This window comes from Ictidomys tridecemlineatus, chromosome 16 (genome assembly GCF_052094955.1).
Source record: "Ictidomys tridecemlineatus isolate mIctTri1 chromosome 16, mIctTri1.hap1, whole genome shotgun sequence".
Lineage (NCBI taxonomy): Eukaryota > Metazoa > Chordata > Mammalia > Rodentia > Sciuridae > Ictidomys > Ictidomys tridecemlineatus.
Window position 1 is genome coordinate 37,321,760 of NC_135492.1, and position 20,829 is coordinate 37,342,588.

Below are 20,829 nucleotides of genomic sequence, written 5' to 3' on the forward strand. Positions count from 1 at the left end.
AGCTGGAGGAACAGCAGCTCTCAGGCTGCCAACATGATGGGAGCCTCCTCCAAGGCGCCTGCCAGGTCCCCGTGAGCCTCCCCCAGCGCTGGCCGTGATGCACTGGGCAGTTCCCAAGGGGAAAGGCCAGTTCTGCTTGGAGAATTTTGCACAGACGAACGGAGGACAAGTCAGCCTCCCAGGACGCTCTGGGAGGTCTTATTATAGGAGGAGGCCCAGGTGGGGAAACTGTCAAGAAATGACTTCAATTTCCTAACATCAAAACCCAACAGAATTCAGAATTCTGGTCACCCTGACCCTGACCCAATGCTCAGACCTCAAAAGGAAAAGAAATGCCCAAACCCTGCCATTCTTGTTTCCTCCTCGCCCTGAGCGGACATCACCCCCCTGTCACTCAGAAAGAAGGCTCGCTGGGCTCGGGCTGGGGAGAGCGGAGACTGACGGACGCCCTGTCCAATCAGAAGCCCCCGTGCTGAGCGCTGACCAATCCTGAGTGCAGCCAGCGAGCAGGGGGCGGGCTTCCGCGCGGAAGTTGGAATTTATTTCTCCGCGGTCCGCGGTTCCCCTCAGATTCCTGCAGTCGGACTCCAGGCTTCGCTCGTGCCCCGCATCCCGGGTGGCCCTGCCATGCAGGGGCCGAAGCTCCCCAGGGCAGGCTTGGCTGCTGGGCACCAGGCGATGGTGAGTGTTCAGTGGCCCCTGGAGCCTGGACAGGGAGGCTCGGGAGGGACTGGCTGTGGCGGGAAGCACCCGAGCTGGCCGACCCGGACTCCAGCGCTTTCTGCGTCTGCAGGCCTGAGCCCCTCGGGGACAGCGCCCCTCTGTCCCCCGGGCCAGCCGGGTGGGGAGCGTGACCGTGGCGGAGACTCCTGCAGCCTCCCCTTCCCCTGGGGCAGCCTCAGCCGCTGCTCAGGTCCTACGTGGCGGGGAGCGCGGTGCCCGGCGTCTTCCGGGCTGCGGTGATTGACAGGTGGCGCCACTGCAAATACCCAACCTCCAAGCCCCGGGATGGCGCGCACCTGTCCTCCCCGAGGCTGGGGCGGGGCGCTGACGGCCTCAGCGAGTTGGCGAGCCCCTTAGAGACTCGGGGAGGCCCGGCCTCTAAATGAAATGCAAAATAGGGCTGGGGACGGGGCTCGGGGGTCCAGGGCCCCCGAGTTCAATGCCAGGTAACCCCCCCAAAAAAAAAAAACATCCAGTCTCCAAACCCCGTTTTCCTGCAGGAGGGGAGCTGAGGAGCACAGGGACCTCGCTTATTCCTGAGCTAGTTTTGTGGAATTTATTGTTTTTTGTTTTGTTTTGTAGTTAACAGAAGGTGCTTTACCACTGAGCTCTCTCCCTGGTGGTTTTTAGTGTTTATTCTGAGCGCGGGTCTAGCTAAGTTGCTGAGGGTGGCCTGGTTAGGGTTGCATTGATAATGACTTTTCCGTTGCAATTAAGTGCATGATTTTTACATCCACGTGGGTTCGTGAGTGGACTCTGTTGACTCGTGATTCCTTGATGACAATTGTAACAGAACAGCTTCCCTATATACACATATTACATAATAACTTCTTTTTTTTTTCTCTTATAATTCAAAAGTTTCTGGGTCAAGTTTACATATATTTAACTTTGTGGATGAATTTTAGGATTGGGTGCTTCCATTAAGAGTAAAGCATGCTGGATTGTTTATTAGTGCATCAGAGTTACACATAATACCACCTGCATATGGCACCCTGTCAAACTGACCCATGGTATTTTATACTATTTTTAAGCTGAATATCCCATGACTATTAATGTACCATCCTGGTCCTATGAACTGATTGCAGCAAGTCCCTGCGGTGGGGGACTATCACGTGTCTTTAATAGCAAAACAGTTTCCACAAATAGTTAAGAAGCACTTAAACTCCTTGAGTTTGTTAGAATTCTTTTGTTTCCTATCTTCATTGATACTATTTAATTTTCTCTCTGATACCGTTTTTACATTTCTCGGGTTTCTAAAGATGTTGGATTCTTTTTATTCTCATTATTATGGAACACATGGGTATCTCCTGTGCAAATTGGCAGCTCAAGTCTCCTCCCTGAATTTCTTCTGTGGTGGGTTTCAGAGTGTCGGGACCGTGAGTATCACCAGTCCGTGGGCCCTTTTCCGACCCGAGGGGGCAGAGATCTGCAGGGGTCTCGGGGTTTTCTTCCTCCTGAGCTTCACTTTATTTTGGGGACGCATGGGGACATAGTGGATTGAATGCAGAGCTCCTTTCCCACTGAGCTTCATCCCTGGTACTTCTTATCCTTTATCTCAAGACAGAGGCTGAGATTCTGAGTCTGGCCTTGAACGTGGGCCCCAGCCTCCCGAGTGGCTGGGATTACAGATGAGGCCCTCCTTCCTGGGTCCCCCTGAATGTTCTAAATGTAAGAAAAGCAAAGTGTCAGATCCAGAACCCCGTCTCCCGTCATTCATACACATGTAAAGGTTTCGCCTGTTCTCGTATAATGTTGAAACCTAATCCTCCTCTATGTGCTTCTTTGGGGTGCTGGAGTGTAATCCAGTACCACGCACGTCCTGCCCCCAAGCCCTACCAGTGCTCTGCGCCTCCAGTTCCCACTCCTCCCTTCACGTTGGGTTGTCTGTTCATTCACGTCAAATCCTGTGCTGGAGATGGTGGCATTTATCTAGGCCTTTTCAATGCACTTCATAATAAAAATGACATTTACATACATATGGAGTCATCTATGAAACTTCTGCATTGTGCAAATTTTTTGGTCCTCAAATCACTGCAATATGATGATTTTATAGCATGCATTGGTGCCTGGTAATGATAGCTCCTGCTTTTGCTCTTAGAGTTCAGAATTCCTGGCTCATTTCATATCAATTCAACCTTCCAGGAGAATTTTCAAACTGTTTGCTTTGGTCCCTTCTTCAATGAAAAGGAAACCATGGTGAAATTTTGATGGGGTGTTGTCCTAGATGAAGCTGAGGGAAGCTGTCCTCTGTATAAGGAGGAATTTTATCATTCAGTCTGCTATGTGCTGATCTGTATTTGCATTTCTTCAAATTCTGCAGATGTACTATTTAAGTACACTTCTATGCGAAATGTGATATTTATATAACATTGATATAAAACTGACAAGGTGTTTCATAGTATTTGTCAAACTGTGTGCAATATGGCAAAGAAAATGTGGCTGATTGTCAGAAATGGTCATTTTCCATATTCTTATTTATCTGTTCCCAAAATGGACATCCTCTGTCACCAGGCCCTGGGTCTTGGCTCTGGAGGAGCGTGCTGTGTCCCCATATGGACAGGTGCTGTAGGGTCCACATCTGTTTCTGGGGGCCTTCATGATAACCCCACATGTTCTTCAACACTGTCTCAATTTGTGTGTTCAATGTGACTTTATGGTGCAGTCCCTCCTTTCTAAAGATGTTGATTGCTTTGTGATGAAGGGACATTTAGACACCTGCTATTTGAAGGGGCTGTTCACGGCTCTTGCCTGCATTTCTCTTGTAGTCTCTGTTCTCCTTTCTTAGAAGAGTTTGGTTAAAGGTGAGGCAATTGGTTTCTGTCATCTGTCTCTTCTCCTTGTTCTCTTTAATGGGGTCATTTGAGGAATAGAGTCTTTGTTTTCATATATATAATTTATAAATTTAAAACTATTTTTTCCCCTGTAACTTTGGGAAAAAAAAAGACTTTTTTCTCTTCTTGTTTTCTTTTTGTGAAACAGGGGATTGGAACCAGGGTGTCCTATTACTGAACTGTACCCTCAGCCCTTTTAAAATTTTTATTTAAAAAATTTGAATTTTTAAATTTTGTCTTAATTTTTTAAAATTCCTATTACCTAATTTTTTTTTTTTTTTATTTAGGCAAGGTTTCACTCGGTTGCTAGGGTAAGCTTCACAATCGTGATCCCCCTGCCTCAGCCTCCAGACCACTGGGTATATCAGGTGTGTAGCACCACAGGCATCCTGTCTCACAATTTCTCTTTCTTTCTTTCTTTCTTTCTTTCTTTCTTTCTTTCTTTCTTTCTCTTTCTCTGTATTTCTCTTTCTGTGTCTGTCTCTCTTTCTCTTTTTCTTTCTCTCTCTCTCTGTCTCCCTGTCTCTCTCCATCTATCTCTCTTTCCCTCTGTCTCTCCCTCTGTCTGTGTCTCTGTCTCTCTTGATATTTTTAAGGTCATGATTTTTTTTAGGGTTTTTTTTTATATATTTTTTTTCCAAATACACGACAACAGTGGAATGCACTACAATCCTTATTACACACAAAGCACAATTTTTCATTTCTCTGTATATAAAGTATGTCCACATCAATTTATGCCATTATGCATGTACTTTTTTGCATTTCAATTCTTAATACACATATATATATATATCAATTTTTGTATTGCTGTATATAATGTATGTTGACACCCAATTCAAGTCTTTATACATGTACTTTGGATAATGGTGTCCATCACATTCCATGATCCTTCCTAATCCCCTGCCCCTCCCTATCCCTCCCTCCCCTCAGCCCTATCTAGAGTTCATCTATTCCTCCCATGCTCCCCCACCCTACCCTACTATAGTCAGCCTCCTTATATCAGAGAAAACATTCGGCATTTTTTTTTTCTGGGGGGGATTGGCTAACTTCACTTAGCATTATCTTCTCCAACGCCATCCATTTACCCGCAAATGCCATGATTTTGTTCTTTTTTAATGCTGAGTAATATTCCATTGTGTATATATGCCACATTTTCTTTATCCATTCATCCACTGAAGGGCATCTAAGTTGGCTCCACAGTTTGGCTATTGTGAATTGTGCTGCTAAAAACACTGTGGCTGTGTCCCTGTAGTGTGCTGTTTTTAAGTCCTTTGGGTATAGACTAGGGACTGGGATAGCTGGGTCAAATGGTGGTTCCATTCGAAGTCACTTTGTCAATTTTTAATTGCTTTTTTTGTTTCAATTCCATTGATCTCCGCTCTGATTTTAATTGTTTTCTGTCCTTTACTGCTTTTGGTGTTGATTCATTTTTTCCCTGGGCTTTGAGATGTCATTTTAGGTTATTTTTTTGACTTTTTCTTTTTTTTAAGTGATGAACTCCATGCAATGAACTTTCCTCTTAGTAATGCCTTCATAGTGTCCCAGAGATTTTGACATGTTGGATCTGTGTCCTCATTCACCTCTAAGAATTTTAAATCTCCTCTTTGATGTTTTCTGCAAACCTTTGTTCATTCTCCAGGTACAGGAGTAGCTTCTATTTTCATCATTGATATATAATTTCATTCCATTATGATCTGATAGAATGCAGGGTAGTACCTTTATTTTTCCGTTTTTGCTTAGAGTTGCTTTTTGGCATGACATATGGTCTCTTTTAGAGAAGGATCCATTTGCTGCTGAGAAGAAAGTATCTCTGCCTGTTGAAGGATGAAATATTCTATGTATGTCAGTTAGATCTAAGTTGTTGATTGTATTATTGAGTTCTGTAGTTTTTGTTTGGCTTTTGTTTGGCAGTTCTATCCAGTGGTAAAAGAGGTGTTTAAAGTCACCCAAAATTTTTGTCTTGTGGTCTGTTTAGCCCTTGAACTTGAGAAGAGTCTGTTTGAACATAGATGCTCCACTGTTTGGGGCATAGATATTTATAATTGTTCTGTCTTGTTGGTGTATGGTTCCCTTAAGCAGTATGAAAGGTCCTCCTTTATCCCTTCTGATTAACTTTCACTTGAAGTCCACATTTTGACATAAGGATGGAAACCCCTGCTTGCTTCCACAGTCCATGTGAGTGGTATGTTTTTTAATATTTATTTTTTGTAGTTGGACACAATACCTTTATTTTATCTATTTATTTTTATGTGGTGCTGAGGATTGAACCCAGGGCCTCACACGTGCTAGGTGAGTGCTCTACTCCTGAGCCCCAGCCCCAGCCCGAGTGATATATTATTTTTCCAACTTGTCACCTTCACTCTGTGGGTGTCTTTTCTTATGAAATGAGTCTCTGGAAGGCAGCGTATTATTGGGTCTTTTTTTTTTTTTTTATCCAATCTGCCAGTCTGTCTTTTGATTGTGAGTTTTGGAAATTAACATTCAGGGTTACTATGGAGACGTGATTTGTATTCCCAGTTATTTTTGTTTATTTTTGATATTTAACTTGACTTGGCTCCTCTTTGATAGGTTCTTCCTTTAGAGTGATACTTCCCTTTTCTGATTTTTTTTTAATTGTTCATTTCCTCCTCAAGGATGTGCTGTAGTGCAGGTTTCTAGTTGTAAACTCTTTTAACTTTTGTGTATCATGAAGTTTTTTTTTTATTTTCTCATAAAAATAACATCTAAATTGAAATCTAATTGCTAATCAAAGTTTGATTTTGCTGGGTGTGATTCTTGGTTGGCATCTGTTTTATTCAGGGCTTGGTGTATGTTGTTGCAGGATCTTGTAGCTTTCAGGGTCTCCGTGGAGAAATCGGAGATCCTGATTGGTTTCTCCCATATGTAATCTGATTCCTTTCTCTTGTGTCTTTTAAAATACTCTGCTCCTCCTGTGTGCTACGTGTCTTCATTATGATGTGCCTTGGTGTGGATCTGTTGTGATTTTGTTCATTTGACATCCTGTAAACTTTTCCCATTCAGTCTTCATGTTTGGAAATTTTTCTGATATTATTTCATTGAACAGATTGTCCATTTCTGTAGTTTAGACCTCTATGCCTTCATCTATCCCAATAGTTGTTAAATTTGGTCTTTTCATGTTATCCCATAATTATTGAATCTTCTGCTCATGGTTTCTTACTATCTTCACTGGGGTCAACTTTATTTTTCAAGATTATACATTTTTTTCTTCAATGTCGGAGGTTCTGTCTTCCAAGTGATCTATTCTGTTGGAGATGCTTCCTGTTGAGTTCTCAATTTGGTTTACTGTTTCCTTCATTTCAAAATCCTGTTTGTTTTTTCAGAGTCTGTATCTCCTTATCTCTTTTGCTTTCTGTATTTGCTTATGTAACTCTTTATCAAAATGTTCCTTTGCTGCCTGTATTTGCTCTCTTACATCATCCTTTAATTCACAGAAAATTGTGTACCTCCTCCACTCCTTCTCTGTCATTTCTCCTGCTGTTCTGTCCCTGGATTCTAATAATGTAGCATCATTGTTTAGGGCACATTCTTCTTGGTTTTTCATGTTGCTCATGCATCTTCCCTTCCATCTGTGTTTTCAAGGTGTAACAGTTTTTACCCTGTAGGCCTATAGTGTCCACAAAGGGTTCCAATTCCTTTCTTTTTTTAAAAATGTATTTATTTTTTAAATATACAAGAGTGGAATGCATTACAATCCTTATTACACACATAGAGCACAATTTTTCATATCTCTGTATATAAAGTATGTTCATGCTAATGTATGCCATTATACATGTACTCATTTCTTTCTACATTACAACTCTTAATACACATATAACACAGTTTTTCATATCTGTTTGTATATAAGGTATGTTGGTACCAAATTCAAATCTTCATACATTTGTTCTTGAATCATGATGTTGATCACATTCCACCATCCTTGCTAATCCCCTTCTCCCTCCATTTTCCTCCCACCCCTCTTCTCTATCCAGAATTAATCTAATCCTCCCATGCTCTCCCTCCCTACCCCACTGTGAGTCACCCCCCCCCATATATCAGAGAAAATATTTGGCATTTTTGGGGTGGGATTGGCTAACTTCACTTAACATAATATTCTCTGACTCCATCCATTTACAGGCAAATGCTATGTTTTTATTCTCTTTTAGTGCTGAGTAATATTCCATTGTGTATATATGCCACATATTTTATCCATTCATCCACTAAAGGGCATCTAGGTTGGCTCCACAACTTAGCTACTGTGAATTGTGCTGCTATAAACATTGACCTGGCTGTGTCCCTGTAGTGTGCTGTTCTTAAGTCCTTTGGGTATACTCTGAGGAGAGGAATACTTTGGTCACATGGTGGTTCTATTCCCAGATTTCCAAGGAATCTTGATTCTACTTTCCATATTGGCTGCACCAATTTGCAGTCCCACCCGCAGTGTATGAGTGTACCTTTTCCCCCACATCCTCGCTAACCCTGTTGTTCATATGCATAATAGCTGCCATTCTGGCTGGAGTGAGATGAAATCTTAGTTTTGATTTGCATTTCTCTAATTGCTATGTTGAACTTTTTCATATATATTTGTTGCTCAGTTGTCTATCATATTCTGAGAAGTGCTTGTTCACTTCCTTGGCCCACTTATTGATTGGGTTTGTTTATTTACTTATTTAGTGTGTGTGTGTGTGTGTGTGTGTGTGTGTGTTAAGATGGAGCTCTTCATATACCCTAGAGATGAGGGCTGTATCTGACGTGTGTGTGGTAAGAATATGCTCCCAGGATGTAGGCTGTCTCTTCACCTCACTGATTGTTTCTTTTGCTGAGAAGCTGTTCAGTTTGAATCCATCCACTTACCGATTCTTGGTTTTAATACTTTTGCAGTAGAAGGATGTTGGGGCCTAATCCAACATGATGAAGATTTGGACCTACTTTTTCTTCTCTTAGGTGCAGGGTCTCTGGTTTAATTCCTAGGTCTTTGATCCACTTTGAGTTGAGTGCATGGTGAGAGATAGGGACTTAATTTTATTTTGCCGAATATGGATTTCCAGTTTTCCCAGCTCCATTGTTGAAGAGGCTATCTTTTCTCCAATGTATGTTTTTGGTACCTTTGTCTAGTATGAGATAACTGTATTTATGTGGGTTATTCTCTGTGTTCTCTATTCTGTACCATTGGTCTACATGTCTATTTTGGTACCAGTACCATGCTGTTTTGTTACTATTGCTCTGAAGTATAGTTTAAGGTCTGGTATAGTGATGCCCCCTGCCTCCCTCTCCTTCCTAAGGATTGCTTTGGCTATTCTGGGTCTCTTTCTTTTTTCCAGGATTAATTTCATGATCCCTTTTTCTATTTCCATGAGGAATGTCATTGGGATTTTGATTGGAATTGCATTGAATCTGTAGAGTGCTTTTGAAGTATGGTCATTTTGATAATATTAATTCTGCCTATCCAAGAACAAGAGAGCTTTTTTTCATCTTCTAAGTCTCCTTTAATTTCTTTTTTAATGTTCTGTAGTTTTCATTGTAGTGTAGCTTTCACCTCTTTCATTATGTTGATTCCCATTTTTTTTTTTTGAGGCTATTGTAAATGGGGTAGGTTTCCTAGTTTCCCTTTCAGAGGATTTGTCACTGATGTACAGGTTCCCTTTGATTTATGGGTGTAGATTTTATATCCTGCTATTTTGCTGAAATCATTTACTAGTTCGTTTTCTGGTGGGATTTTTTGGATCTTCTAGGTATAGCATCATGTCATCATCAAAGAGTGATAGTTTGAGTTCTTCTTTTCCTATCCATATCCTTTTAATTTGTTTTATCTAACTGCTCTGGGCAGCGTTTAAAGGTTTAAAGAACTATGCTGCATAGAAGTGGTGAGAGAGGGCCTCCCTGTCTTATTCCAGTTTTTAGAGGGGATGCCTTTAATTTTTCTCCATTTAGAATGATGTTGGCCTGGGACTTAGCCTAGAGAGCCTTTATGATGTTGAGATATGTTCCTGTTATCCCTAGTTTTTCTAGTGTTTTGAACATGAAGGGTGCTGTATTTTGTTGAATGCTTTTTCTGCATCTATTGAGATGGTCATATGAGTCTTTAAGTCTATTGATGTGATGAATCACCTTTATTGATTTCCACATGGGGAGCCTTGCATCCCTGGGATGAACCCCACTTAATCATGGTGACAGTCTTTTTAATGTTTTGGTATTCAATTTGCCAGAATTTTCTTCAGAATTTTTGCGTCTATGTTCATTAGAGAGATTGCTCTGAAGGTTTCTTTCTTTGATGTGTCTTTGTGTGATTTTAGAATCAGGGTGACTTTGGCCTCATAGAATGAGTTTGGAAGTGCTCCCTCTTTTTCTATTTCATGAAATAATTTGAGGAGTGTTGGTGTTAGTTCTTCTTTGAAGGTCTTGTATCCATCCAGTCCTGGGATTTTTTTGGTTGGTAGGCTTTTGATGGTGTCTTCTATTTCATTGCTTGAAAATGATCTGTGTAACTTGTGTATATCATCCTGACTCAGTTTGGGTAATTTTATATGATCCTAAACATTTGTTGATGCCTTCAATATTTTCTGTTTTATTGGAGTACGAATTTTCAAAATAAGTTCTATTCTGTATTTCTGTAGTATTCATGGCGATATTCCTTTTTCATTGTGGATTTTAGTCATTTGAGTTTTTCTCTCCTTCTCTACATTAGCATGGATAAAGGTTTATCAAATGTATTTTTTCAAAGAGCCAACTTTTTATTTCGCAAGTTTTTTGAAAAAAATTGTTAATTTAAAAAATAAGTGGCAGCAGAATGTATTACACTTGTTACTACACATGTACAGCACAATTTTTCATATCTGTATATAAAGTAGGTTGACACCAATTCGTGTCTTCATACATGTGCTTTGGATAATGATGTCCATCACATTCCACCATCCTTGCTAACCCCCTGCCCCCTCCCTTTCCCTCCCACCCCTCTGCCCTATCTAGAGTTCATCTCTTCCTCCCATGCCCCCCTCCCTACCCCACTATGAGTCATCTTCCTTATATCAGAGAAAATATTCAGCATTTGTTTTTTGGGGGATTGACTAACTTCACTTAGCATTATCTTCTCCAATGCCATCCATTTACCTGCAAATGCCATGATTTTATTCTCTTTTATTGCTGAGTAATATTCCATTGTGTACAAATGCCACATTTTTTTTTTATCCATTCATCTATTCAAGGGCATCTAGGTTGGCTCCACAGTTTAGCTATTGTGAATAATGCTGGTAAAACATTGATGTGGCTGTGTCCCTGTAGTATGCTGGTTTTTTTTTTTTTTTTAATGTCCTTTGGGTATAGTCTGAGTAGTAGGATGATTGGGTCAAATGGTGGTTCCATTACTAGTCATTTTGTCAATTTTTAAATTGGTTCTTTTGTTTTAGTTCCATTGATCTCAGCTCTGATTTTAATTATTTTCTGTCCTTTACTGCTTTTGGTGTTGATTCATTTTTCCCCCTAGGGCTTTGAGATGTCATTTTAGGTCATTTGTTTGTTGACTTTTTCTTTTTCTTAAGGAATGAACTCCATGCAATGAACTTTCCTCTTAGTAATGCCTTCACAGTGTCCCAGAGATTTTGCTATGTTGGATCTGTGTTCTCATTCACCTCTAAGAATTTTTAATCTCCTCTTTGATGTCTTCTGCAACCCATTGTTCATTCACTAGCATATTGTTTAGTCTCCAGGTGTTGGAGTCGCTTCTATTTTTATCATTGATTTGTAATTTCATTCCATTATGATCTGATAGAATGCAGGGTAGTATCTGTACGCTTTTGTATTTGATAAGAGTTGCTTTGTGGCATAATATATGGCCTATTTTAGAGACGAATCCATTTGCTGCTGAGGTGGATTCACCTGTTGAAGGATGAAATAGTCTATGTATGTCAGTTAAATCTAAGTTATTGATTTGTATTATTGAGTTTTGTAGTTTCTGTCTGGATATTGTTTGGGAGATTTATCCAGGGGTGAATGAAGTGTGGTAAAGTCACCCAGAATTATTGTCTTGTGGTCTACTTGACCCTTGAACTTGACAAGAATCTGTTTGAACATAGATGGTCCATTGTTTGGGGCATAAATATTTGTAATTGTTCTGTCTTGTTGGTGTATGGTTCCCTTAAGCAGTATAAAAGTCCTCCTTTATCTCTTCTGAATAACTTACACTTGAAGTCCGCATTATTTGATATAAGGATGGAAACCCTTGCTTGCTTCCACAGTCCATGTGAGTGGTAAGATTTTTCCCAACCTTTCACCTTCAGGCTGTGGATGTCTTTTCCTATGACATGAGTCTCTGGAAGGCAGCATATTGTTGGATCTTCTTTTTTTTTTTTTTTTCATCCAATTTGCCAGTCTATGTCTTTTGGTTGTTGAGTTTTAGAAATGAACATTCAGGATTATTATTGAGACATGATTTGCATTCCCAGTTGTTCTGGTTTATTTTGGTAGTTAGCTTCTTTTCTTTGATAGGTTTTTTTCCTTTAGAGTGATACCTCCCTTTTCTGACTTTCATTGTTTTTCATTTCCTCTTCATGGAATATTTTGCCAAGGATGTGCTCTAGTGCAGGTTTCCAGGTGCAAATCCTTTTAACTTTTGTGTATCATGAAAGGTTTTTATTTTTTTTTAGTTTGGACCTCTATTTCTTCCTCTATCCCAATGATTGTTAAATTTGGTCTTTTCATGTTATTCCATAATTCTTGAATGTTCTGCTCATGGTTTCTTCTTATCATCTTCACTGTGTGGTCAACCTCTTTTTTGAAGATTATATAGTTTGTCTTCATTGTCTGAGGTTTTGTCTTCCAAGTGATCTATTCAGTTGGAGCTGCTTCCTATTGAGTTTTTAATTTGGTTTATTGTTTCCTTCATATCAATGATTTCTATTTATTTTTTCCAGAACTTGTATCTCCTTATTAAAGAAATCTTTTGCTTCCTGTATTTGCTTATGTAAAGCTCTTTGTCAAAAAAAAAAATCCTTTGCTGCCTGTATTTGCTCTCTTATATGATCCTTTAATTCACAGAAAATTATGTACCTCCTCCATTCCTTTTCTGTCATTTCTTCTGCTGTTTTGACCATGGATCCTAATAATGGAGCATCTTTGTTTAGGGTACATTCTTCCCTTGGTTTTTCATGTTGTTCATGCATCTTCCCTTCTAGCTCTGAGTTTTCAAGGTGTGACAGTTTTTACCGTGGAGGCTTATAGTGTCCCTGCAGGATTCCAATACCTCTACCTTTAAGGGGGTGATAAATATACACAGAATCCAATACAAACAATATGAAGACTTAAAACAAATTGCTCCTATCAAGGTGTTTATGGCTTTTTCACAATATACAGAAAAGGCGAGTTCAATCATTATCTACAATATAAACAGTAAGTTTGTAAAAGGGTCTGCTGTTTCTAGTGTGGACAAAGGGAGAACCACAAGTAGGGTGTAGGATGAGATGTTGAGGGGGTAAGAGTTAAGGATATAGAGTTATTAGGTCTTAGGAAGAGTGAAAGAGGAATGAAATGTTGGATAGTATCAGGAGAAAAGAGAGAAAGTGATTTTGGGGAAAATAGGTAAGTGGGAAGCCAGTAGCGAGAACAAAAAAAACATCAAAATTAAAAAATACAAAATGTAAAAACAGGAGTTAAAAAAAAATATACAACACAACTGCAATATACTATTCAGACCTCCCAGACCTCAGTAGCCTAATCCATGAGAAGTTTTTGGTTTTACAAATGTTGGGGATATGAGGGCGGAAGAAGAGGGAGAGAGAAAAGAGAAAAAGAATCTCAAAGATATAAGGATTGGTTTTCCTTCAAGTGCTGTATCTTTCCTGCCTCTTTTCTCACCTTCCTGTTGGGGTTGTCTGTTCTTTGCTGGTGTCTCCACCCTCAGGTTGGTAAAGGTTGTTACAGTGGGAGGGTTGGTCTTGGGGGTAAGTTCTTGGAATTGGGGTGTAGCCCTTGCCAGTCCCCATGGGAGACTGTACCCCAAGGATCTCGTCTGGGGCCCGCCTGCAGACCTTACAATTCCTGGTCTCTGATTTAGGCTCTGAACTCTGGGAAGTAGAAAGGGAGGGGTACTTAAGAGAGTCAGAAACCCCTCTTTCCAGAAGTCTTGTGGGATGTGCCCTGAGCACCTGCTGTGGAGAGCCATTGAGCAGATCAGGACAAGGCTTTGGAAGCTGTGGACTGGCCATGTGGCCGCAGGCACTGTGCGGGGATAGCAACTGCTGGGGAGGGGGTGGATTTGGGGACTCTAGGTACCTTGATATTGCTTCTGGGCCCCAGCCTCTGTCCCAAGCTGAGAGTTGCCCTAACTCAAGATGATGACAAAGATGTTCCAAGTTGGAGGTGGCTGCTTTCAGAGATGGGGTGTTGGTTGTGTCGAGCTGGGTGGTGGCAATCAGTGACATGTTAAGAGATCCAGCTCTTTGGCATGCAGTGTTGTCCAGTGTACCCAGGTGCAGGCTACCATGGTTGCAGTGTCCCAAGATGGAGGGACACTGGGGGAGCCCCATGTTGGTAATGGGGGTCCACACAGGAGAGGTAATGGGGACCCTGGGGGACAGTGACCACCAGGATTCCTGCATGATGAGCAGCTAGGAGTTCTGTGCAGGTGCTGATGCTGGTGGTCCTGCTTGGGCGTGGTGGCTGGAGGACCTGTGTGGGCTTTGTGGCCAGCATTCCTGCATGGGAACAGTGGTCAGGGGTCCTCTAAGAACTCTCAGAGAAACAGTATTTCCACTGCTTCAATCTTAGGTTACAGAGCAACACAGCATGCAGCCCACCTCTGGCCCCAGTCTTGGGTTTATCCCTGTTTTCTGCAAATTAAATTAACCAAGTGACCAAATGCTCATGCTAATCTGGTAGTTGTGAAAGTTGTGCAAATATTTTCCAAAATATGATTGAAGGTTACTAGCTTGTCTTTTTTTTTTTTTTTTTTTTGTAAAGAGCAAGACCTTGGGCACACAACTCCAACTGAAGTATTAATATTTCATGCTTCTTTCCTTAATTGCCTCTCATTTGAAATGTGAATATGATATTCTACCCTGAGGAAATAGCCCCTCTTTTGTCTAGGTGACGTCTCCTAACTTATGCTGTAAGAAATATTCTGAAGCTAAGTGTGACAATTTTTAAAATTTGCAGTGAACAACCGGATTTAAACAAGGGGAGATCTGATACTCATGTAGATTTCCTGATAACACTTGTTTTAGTTTTGCAGATGGGTGGATTCTTGACTGATTCTGTCTTCTTCTAAATTGAGAAAAGGGAAATTCGTTGGCTGGTGTATCTCTCATCTCTTGGGCCTGGTAATGTGTGTCTGCAGCAGATTGTGGTCTTGTTCTCTTGGTTTCTGACTTGCAGGGAATAGTTTTGCTGAGATTCTCACCAGTATCTTTGCCTTTGGCAAAGGGGTATTGCAACTCACTTGTGTTTCTCGCTGTCTCACTTTTGTAGTCTTTCAAGATGTGATATGAGATACAAGTGTTTTTAAAGTGGATATTTTTAATGTAGGAGTTCACTAAGTACTGTTAGAAGCAACAGATGAGCTCAGAACAGTAACAAAGTTCTAGATCAATCAGTTGTTTGTGTGCATAAGAAACTAAATAGCAAACATAAAATTAAAGAGACAGTTCTAATGACCATGACATCAAAAGCAAAGTACTTGGGAATTTTTTGAAAGATGTGAACACTTGAACATTTAACATGACCTTTGCCGCACATCCTCGCCAACACTTATTATTGTTCGTGTTCATAATAGCTGCCATTCTGACTGGAGTGAGATGGTATCTTATGTAGTTTTGATTTGCATTTCTCTAATTGCTAGAGATGATGAAACTTTTTTTCATATTTGTTGATTGGTTCTATATCCTTTTCTGAGAAGTGTCTGTTCTGGTCCTTGGCCCATATTTTGATTGGGTTATTTGTTGTTTTTTTTTTTTTTTTTTTGGTGCTTAGCTTTTTGAGTTTTTTATATACCTTTGAGATTAGTGCTCTGTCTGATGGGGGGTAAAAATTTTCTTGCAGAATGTAGGCTCTCTGTTCACCCCACAAATTATTTCTTTTGCTGAGAAGAAAATTTTTAGTTGGATTCTATCGCATTTATTGATTCTTGGTTTTAATTCTGGTGCTATAGGGTCTTATTAAGGAAGTTAGGGCCTAATCATTCATGATGAAGATTAGGGCCTACTTTTTCTTCTATTACATGCAGCGTCTGTGGTTTAATTCCTAGGTCCTTGATCCACTTTGAGTTGAGTTTTGTGCATGGTGCAGTTGCTCTTTAAAAGTGCCAATGTTGACATAAGAAATTCTTTCAATGGAATGTTCATTTTTAATATCTTCTAAGTTTGCTCTTTTCCTTAGGATTTTCTTCCCTCTCTACTTTAATGAAATTTACTTTTTTCAAAGTATTCAGATGGATAATGTGCTAATAAATTCTTAGCTAAGGGCTATCGTAAGTGTATTTTTCCTTATTATCCTCAGATTTCAATGCATCTCACTTACTTTACAAACTTATGGAGGTTTAACTGACACACATTAACCTGTACATATGTAAGGTCTATATTTTTATCTTTTGTCATATGTACACACTCGTGAAACCAGCACCACAATCAACAAAATTATCACATTCACAGCTAAAATGTGCTTCCTAATGTATTTTTCTTCCCCACAACGTGTAGCCCTGGAGGCTGCTAATGGAAGCAACCAGGAGGTAGGAAGGAGTAGAGTTGCTGTTTCATGGCACATGCCTGAGTACAGAGCACCACACCATCTTCCAAGATGCTTTACCATTTACCTTTGCCACTGCAGGCTTGGCCTTTCCAATCACTCCACGTCCCTGTGGCCATCCGTCTTACAGTTGTGCGTGGGCACTGCCATTGTTTTTCACCCTTCCTGGGGGATCTACAGTAGTCTCTGCTGCCTGGACTACTAACTTCCTTGAAGAGTCCTGCTCAGTACTCATGTTCATATATTTATTTGCCACCTGCATATTTTCTCCCTTGTGAAATCACTTTTGAAATTTCTCATCTGTGCTGGGCTCTGCTGGGATGTCTTTTTTCCCCCAAAGAAATGTGAAGTACATTGAATATTCTGCACTCTAGGCACTTTACTAAAAATGCTCATGGACAACATCTCCCTTCCTAGATCTTCCTTTACACTTTGAGGTCCCCTGACTTAAAATGACCAAAGTAGCATCCACAGAGGTGAAGTCCTAGAAATATTCAGGGGGAAATTTTGGAAAAGAGAAAGTAACAAAATTAGAGAAGAATGAATCCAAACCCCAGAGTGTTCAGTTGAGTACTGTGGCCCACATCCCCTGTGATGAGGTGACCAGGGACCTGCACTGTGGGTGAGGACAACACTAAGTGGGATGACCCAAGGTTACAGCAACTGGGAAAGTGACCAGGTCTAGTTGAGGTCACAGTCCCACCAGTTATCTAACCATGACTCCCTTCTCAGCTCAACTTCTGGGTGTTTCTCCCTCCTAGGAGCCTTGTCAGATTTTGAGATCTCTAAGTCCTCCACTAAGTACTGGGTGGCACTGTCCCAGGCAGGTGTCTCCCCGTCTCCCTGTGTTGGGGATCTGTCTCTGCCCTTCTGAGTTTGCAGACCAGGGTCCTGTGATTTTCTTTTCTCAGCTGCATTTTCTGACTTTGGGGCAAATATTGTGAGCAAGGACAAGCTCACTGGAGACCTTCCCTCTCCTGTTCCTGAGGGAGTAAGCTGTGTTTAGTCTGAGGGTGGCCATCAGTGGACCTTTGTGTTTTCTATAACTTGGGCTTTTCCATCATCTCACTTTAGAAAGCTTCATCAAAATAAGGAGATTCCAGCGGTTACTAGAAACTGAGATAGTTTCTTTTTGCATACTCTTGAAGGAGAGTGACTCTGTTTACAGTGGTAACATTTTGTTGTTAGGATACTTAAAACATTCAAGTTATAAAAGGAATTGCTATTACTTTTATGTGATAGTCACGTTGGTGATGTTTTCTTTCAAAAGCAATATAAAAGTGTGTTTTCTGCAATTTATTTCTTCTAATTTGTTATACATGGACAGAATATACTCCAATAAATACTGCACCTATAGAGCACAAGTTTTCATTTCTGTGGTTACACACAAAATAGTCACACCATGCATTTCTTCATACATGTACTTGGGGTAATGTTGTCTGTCTCATTCCACTAGCTTCTTTACCCCCATGCTCCCTCCTCTTTGCCCTACCTAAAGTCCCTCCATTTCTCCCATGCTCCCCCCTCCCCATTATGGATCAGCCTCCACATGCCAGAAATCATTTAGCCTTTGATTTGCGGGGAGTGGCTAACTTCACTTAGCATAATATTCTCCAACTCCATCCATTTATTAGCAAATGCCATGATTTTCTTCTCTTTCAATGCTAGTATTCCATTGTGTATATATAACAGTTTTTTAATCAATTCATCCACTGAAGGGCATCTAGGTTGGCTCCACAGTTTAGCTATTGTTGAATTGTGCTGCTATAAACATTGATGTGGCTGTGTCCCTGTAGTGTGCTGTTTTTAGATCCTTTGGGTATCGTCCAAGGAAAGGGACAGCTGGGTCAAATGGTGGTTCTGTTCCCAGATTTCCAAGGACTCTACATACTGCTTTCCATATTGGCTGCACCAATTTTCAGTCCCACCAGCAGCATATGAGTGTGCCTTTTCCCCACATCCTTGCCGACACTTATTGTTGTTTGTCTTCATAGCTGCCATTATGACTGGCCTGAGATGAAATCTTAGTTTTGATTTGCATTTCTCTAATTGATATGTTGAACTTTTAAAAAATATTTTTTGCTTAATTGTGTATTATACTCTGTTTTTTTTTTTTGTTGTTGTTGTTGTTTTGGGGTTGTGGTTTTTTTTTTTTTTTTTTTGGTGTTGAGTTCTTCATGTACCTGAGAGATGAGGGCTGTATCTGACGTGTGTGTGGTAAGAATATGCTCCCAGGATGTAGGCTGTCTCTTCACCTCACTGATTGTTTCTTTTGCTGAGAAGCTGTTCAGTGTGAATCCATCCACTAATTGATTCTTGGTTTTAATTCTTATGCTATAGGAGCCTTAATAAGGGGCCTAATCCAACATGATGAAGATTTGGACTTACTTTTCTTCTCTTAGGTTCAGGGTCCCTGGTTTAATTCCTAGGTCCTTGATCCACTTGATGTTGAGTTTTGTGCTTGGTGAGAGATGGGGACTTAATTTTATTTTGCTGCATATGAATTTCCAGTTTTCCCAGCACCATTTGTTGAAGAGGCTATGTTTTTTCCAATGCATGTTTTGGTACCTTTGTCTACTATGAGATAACTGTGTTTATGTGGTTAGTCTCTGTTTCGGTGCCAATACCATGCTGTTTCTGTTACTATGGCTCTGTAGTATGGTTTAAGGTCTGGTATAATGATGTCCCCTGCTTTACTTTTCTGCTAAGGACTGTTTTAGCTATTCTGGGTCTCTTTATTTTCCTGGGATTAATTACTTCATTGCCTTTTCTATTTCCATGAGGAATGCTATTGAGATTTTGATCGGAATTGCATTAAATCTGAATAGTGATTTTAGAAGTATGGTCATTTTGATAATATTAGTTCTGCCAATCCAAGTGCAAGATCGATCTTTCCATCTTCTAAAGTCGTCTTTAATTTCTTTAGTGTTCTGTAGTTTTAATTGTAGAGGGCTTTCACCTCTTTCATTAAGTTGATTCCCAAGTTTGTTTTGTTCTGTTTTAGTTTATTGTGAATGAGGTAGTTTTTCCTAGTTTCCCTTTCAGAGGATTTGCCACTGATGTACAGATTGCCTTTGACTTATGGGTGTTGATTTTGTGACCTGCTACTTTGATGAATTCATTTAATAGTTTTAGTAGTTTTCTGGTGGAATTTTTTGGATCTTCTAGGTATAGAATCATGTCATCAGCAAATAGTGATAGTTTGACTTCTTCTTTTCCTATGGTTATTCCTTTAATTTCTTTCATCTGTCTAATTGCTCTGGCCAGTGTTTCAAGAACTATGTTGAATAGAAGTGGTGAAAGATGGCATCCCTGTTTTGTTCCAGAATTTAGAGGGGATGCCTTCAATTTTTTTCCATTTAGAATGATATTGGCCTGAGCTTAGCATAGATACCCTTTATGATGTTGAGATATGTTTCTGTTATCCCTAGTTTTTCTAGTGTTTTGAACATGTAAAGGTGCTATATTTTGTCAAATGCTTTTTCTGCATCCATTGAGGTCATTATGATTCTTATCATTAAATCTATTGATGTGATGAATTAACTTTATTGATTTCTGTGTGTTGAACCAACCTTGCATCCCTGGATGAGCCCCACTTGATTGTGGTGCACTATCTTTTTGATGTTTTTGTATTTGATTTGCCAGAATTTTATTCAGAATTTTTGCATCTATGTTCATTAGAGAGATTGGTCTGAAGTTTCCTTCTTTCTGTCTTTGCGTGGTTTTAGAATCAGGGTGACTTTGGCCTCATAGAATGAGTTTGTAAGTGTTCTCTCTCTTTATATTTCATGGAATAATTTCACAATTGTTGGTGTTAGTTCTCTTTGGAGGTCTTGTGTTTATTTAGTCCTGGGCTTTTTTTGGTTGGTTGGGTTTTGATGGTGTCTTCTATTTCATTGCTTGAAAATGATCCGTTTAACTTATATATATCATCCTGACTCAAGTTTGACTAAATCATGTTTCTAGACATTTGTTGATGTCTTCAATATTTTCTGTTTTATTGGAGTACAAATTTCCAAAATAATTTCTAATTATCTTCTGTATTTCTGTAGTGTTCATGGTGATATTTACTTTTTCATATTGGATTTTAGAAATTGGAGTTTTTTCTCTTCTTCTCTACATTAGCATGGATAAGGATTTATCAAATGTATTTATTTTTTCAAAGAGCCAACTTTTCATTTTGTCAAATTTTTAAATTGATTCTTTTGTTTCTATTTCATTGATTTCAGCTCTGATTTTTAATTATTCCGTGTCTTCTGCTTTTGGCATTGATTTGTTTTTTGTCTAGGGCTTTGAGATGTAATGTTAGGTCATTTATTTGTTGACCTTGTCTTCTTTTAAGGAATAAACTCCATGCAATGAACTTTCCTCTTAGTACTGCTTTCATAGTGTCCTGGAGATTTTGACATGTTGTATCTCTATTCTCATTCACCTCCAAGAATTTTTCAATCTTCTCTTTGATGTCTTGATGTCTGCAACTCATTGTTCATTCAGTAGCATACTGTTTAGTCTCCAGGTGTTGGAGTAGCTTCTATTTTTATCATTGATT

General features: G+C 39.9%; 1 protein-coding gene across 1 annotated transcript in view; it reads left to right on the forward strand.

Annotated features, from left to right (window-relative positions):
- The first annotated feature begins 522 nt into the window (after positions 1-522).
- The window catches only part of LOC144371147 (uncharacterized), a 53,737-nt gene continuing 33,430 nt past the window's right edge, over positions 523-20,829 (forward strand). The window contains exon 1 of the mRNA XM_078033351.1: positions 523-681. Coding sequence (XP_077889477.1) covers positions 628-681 — 54 coding nt within the window. The 5' untranslated portion in view covers positions 523-627. The remainder of the gene's footprint in view (positions 682-20,829) is intronic.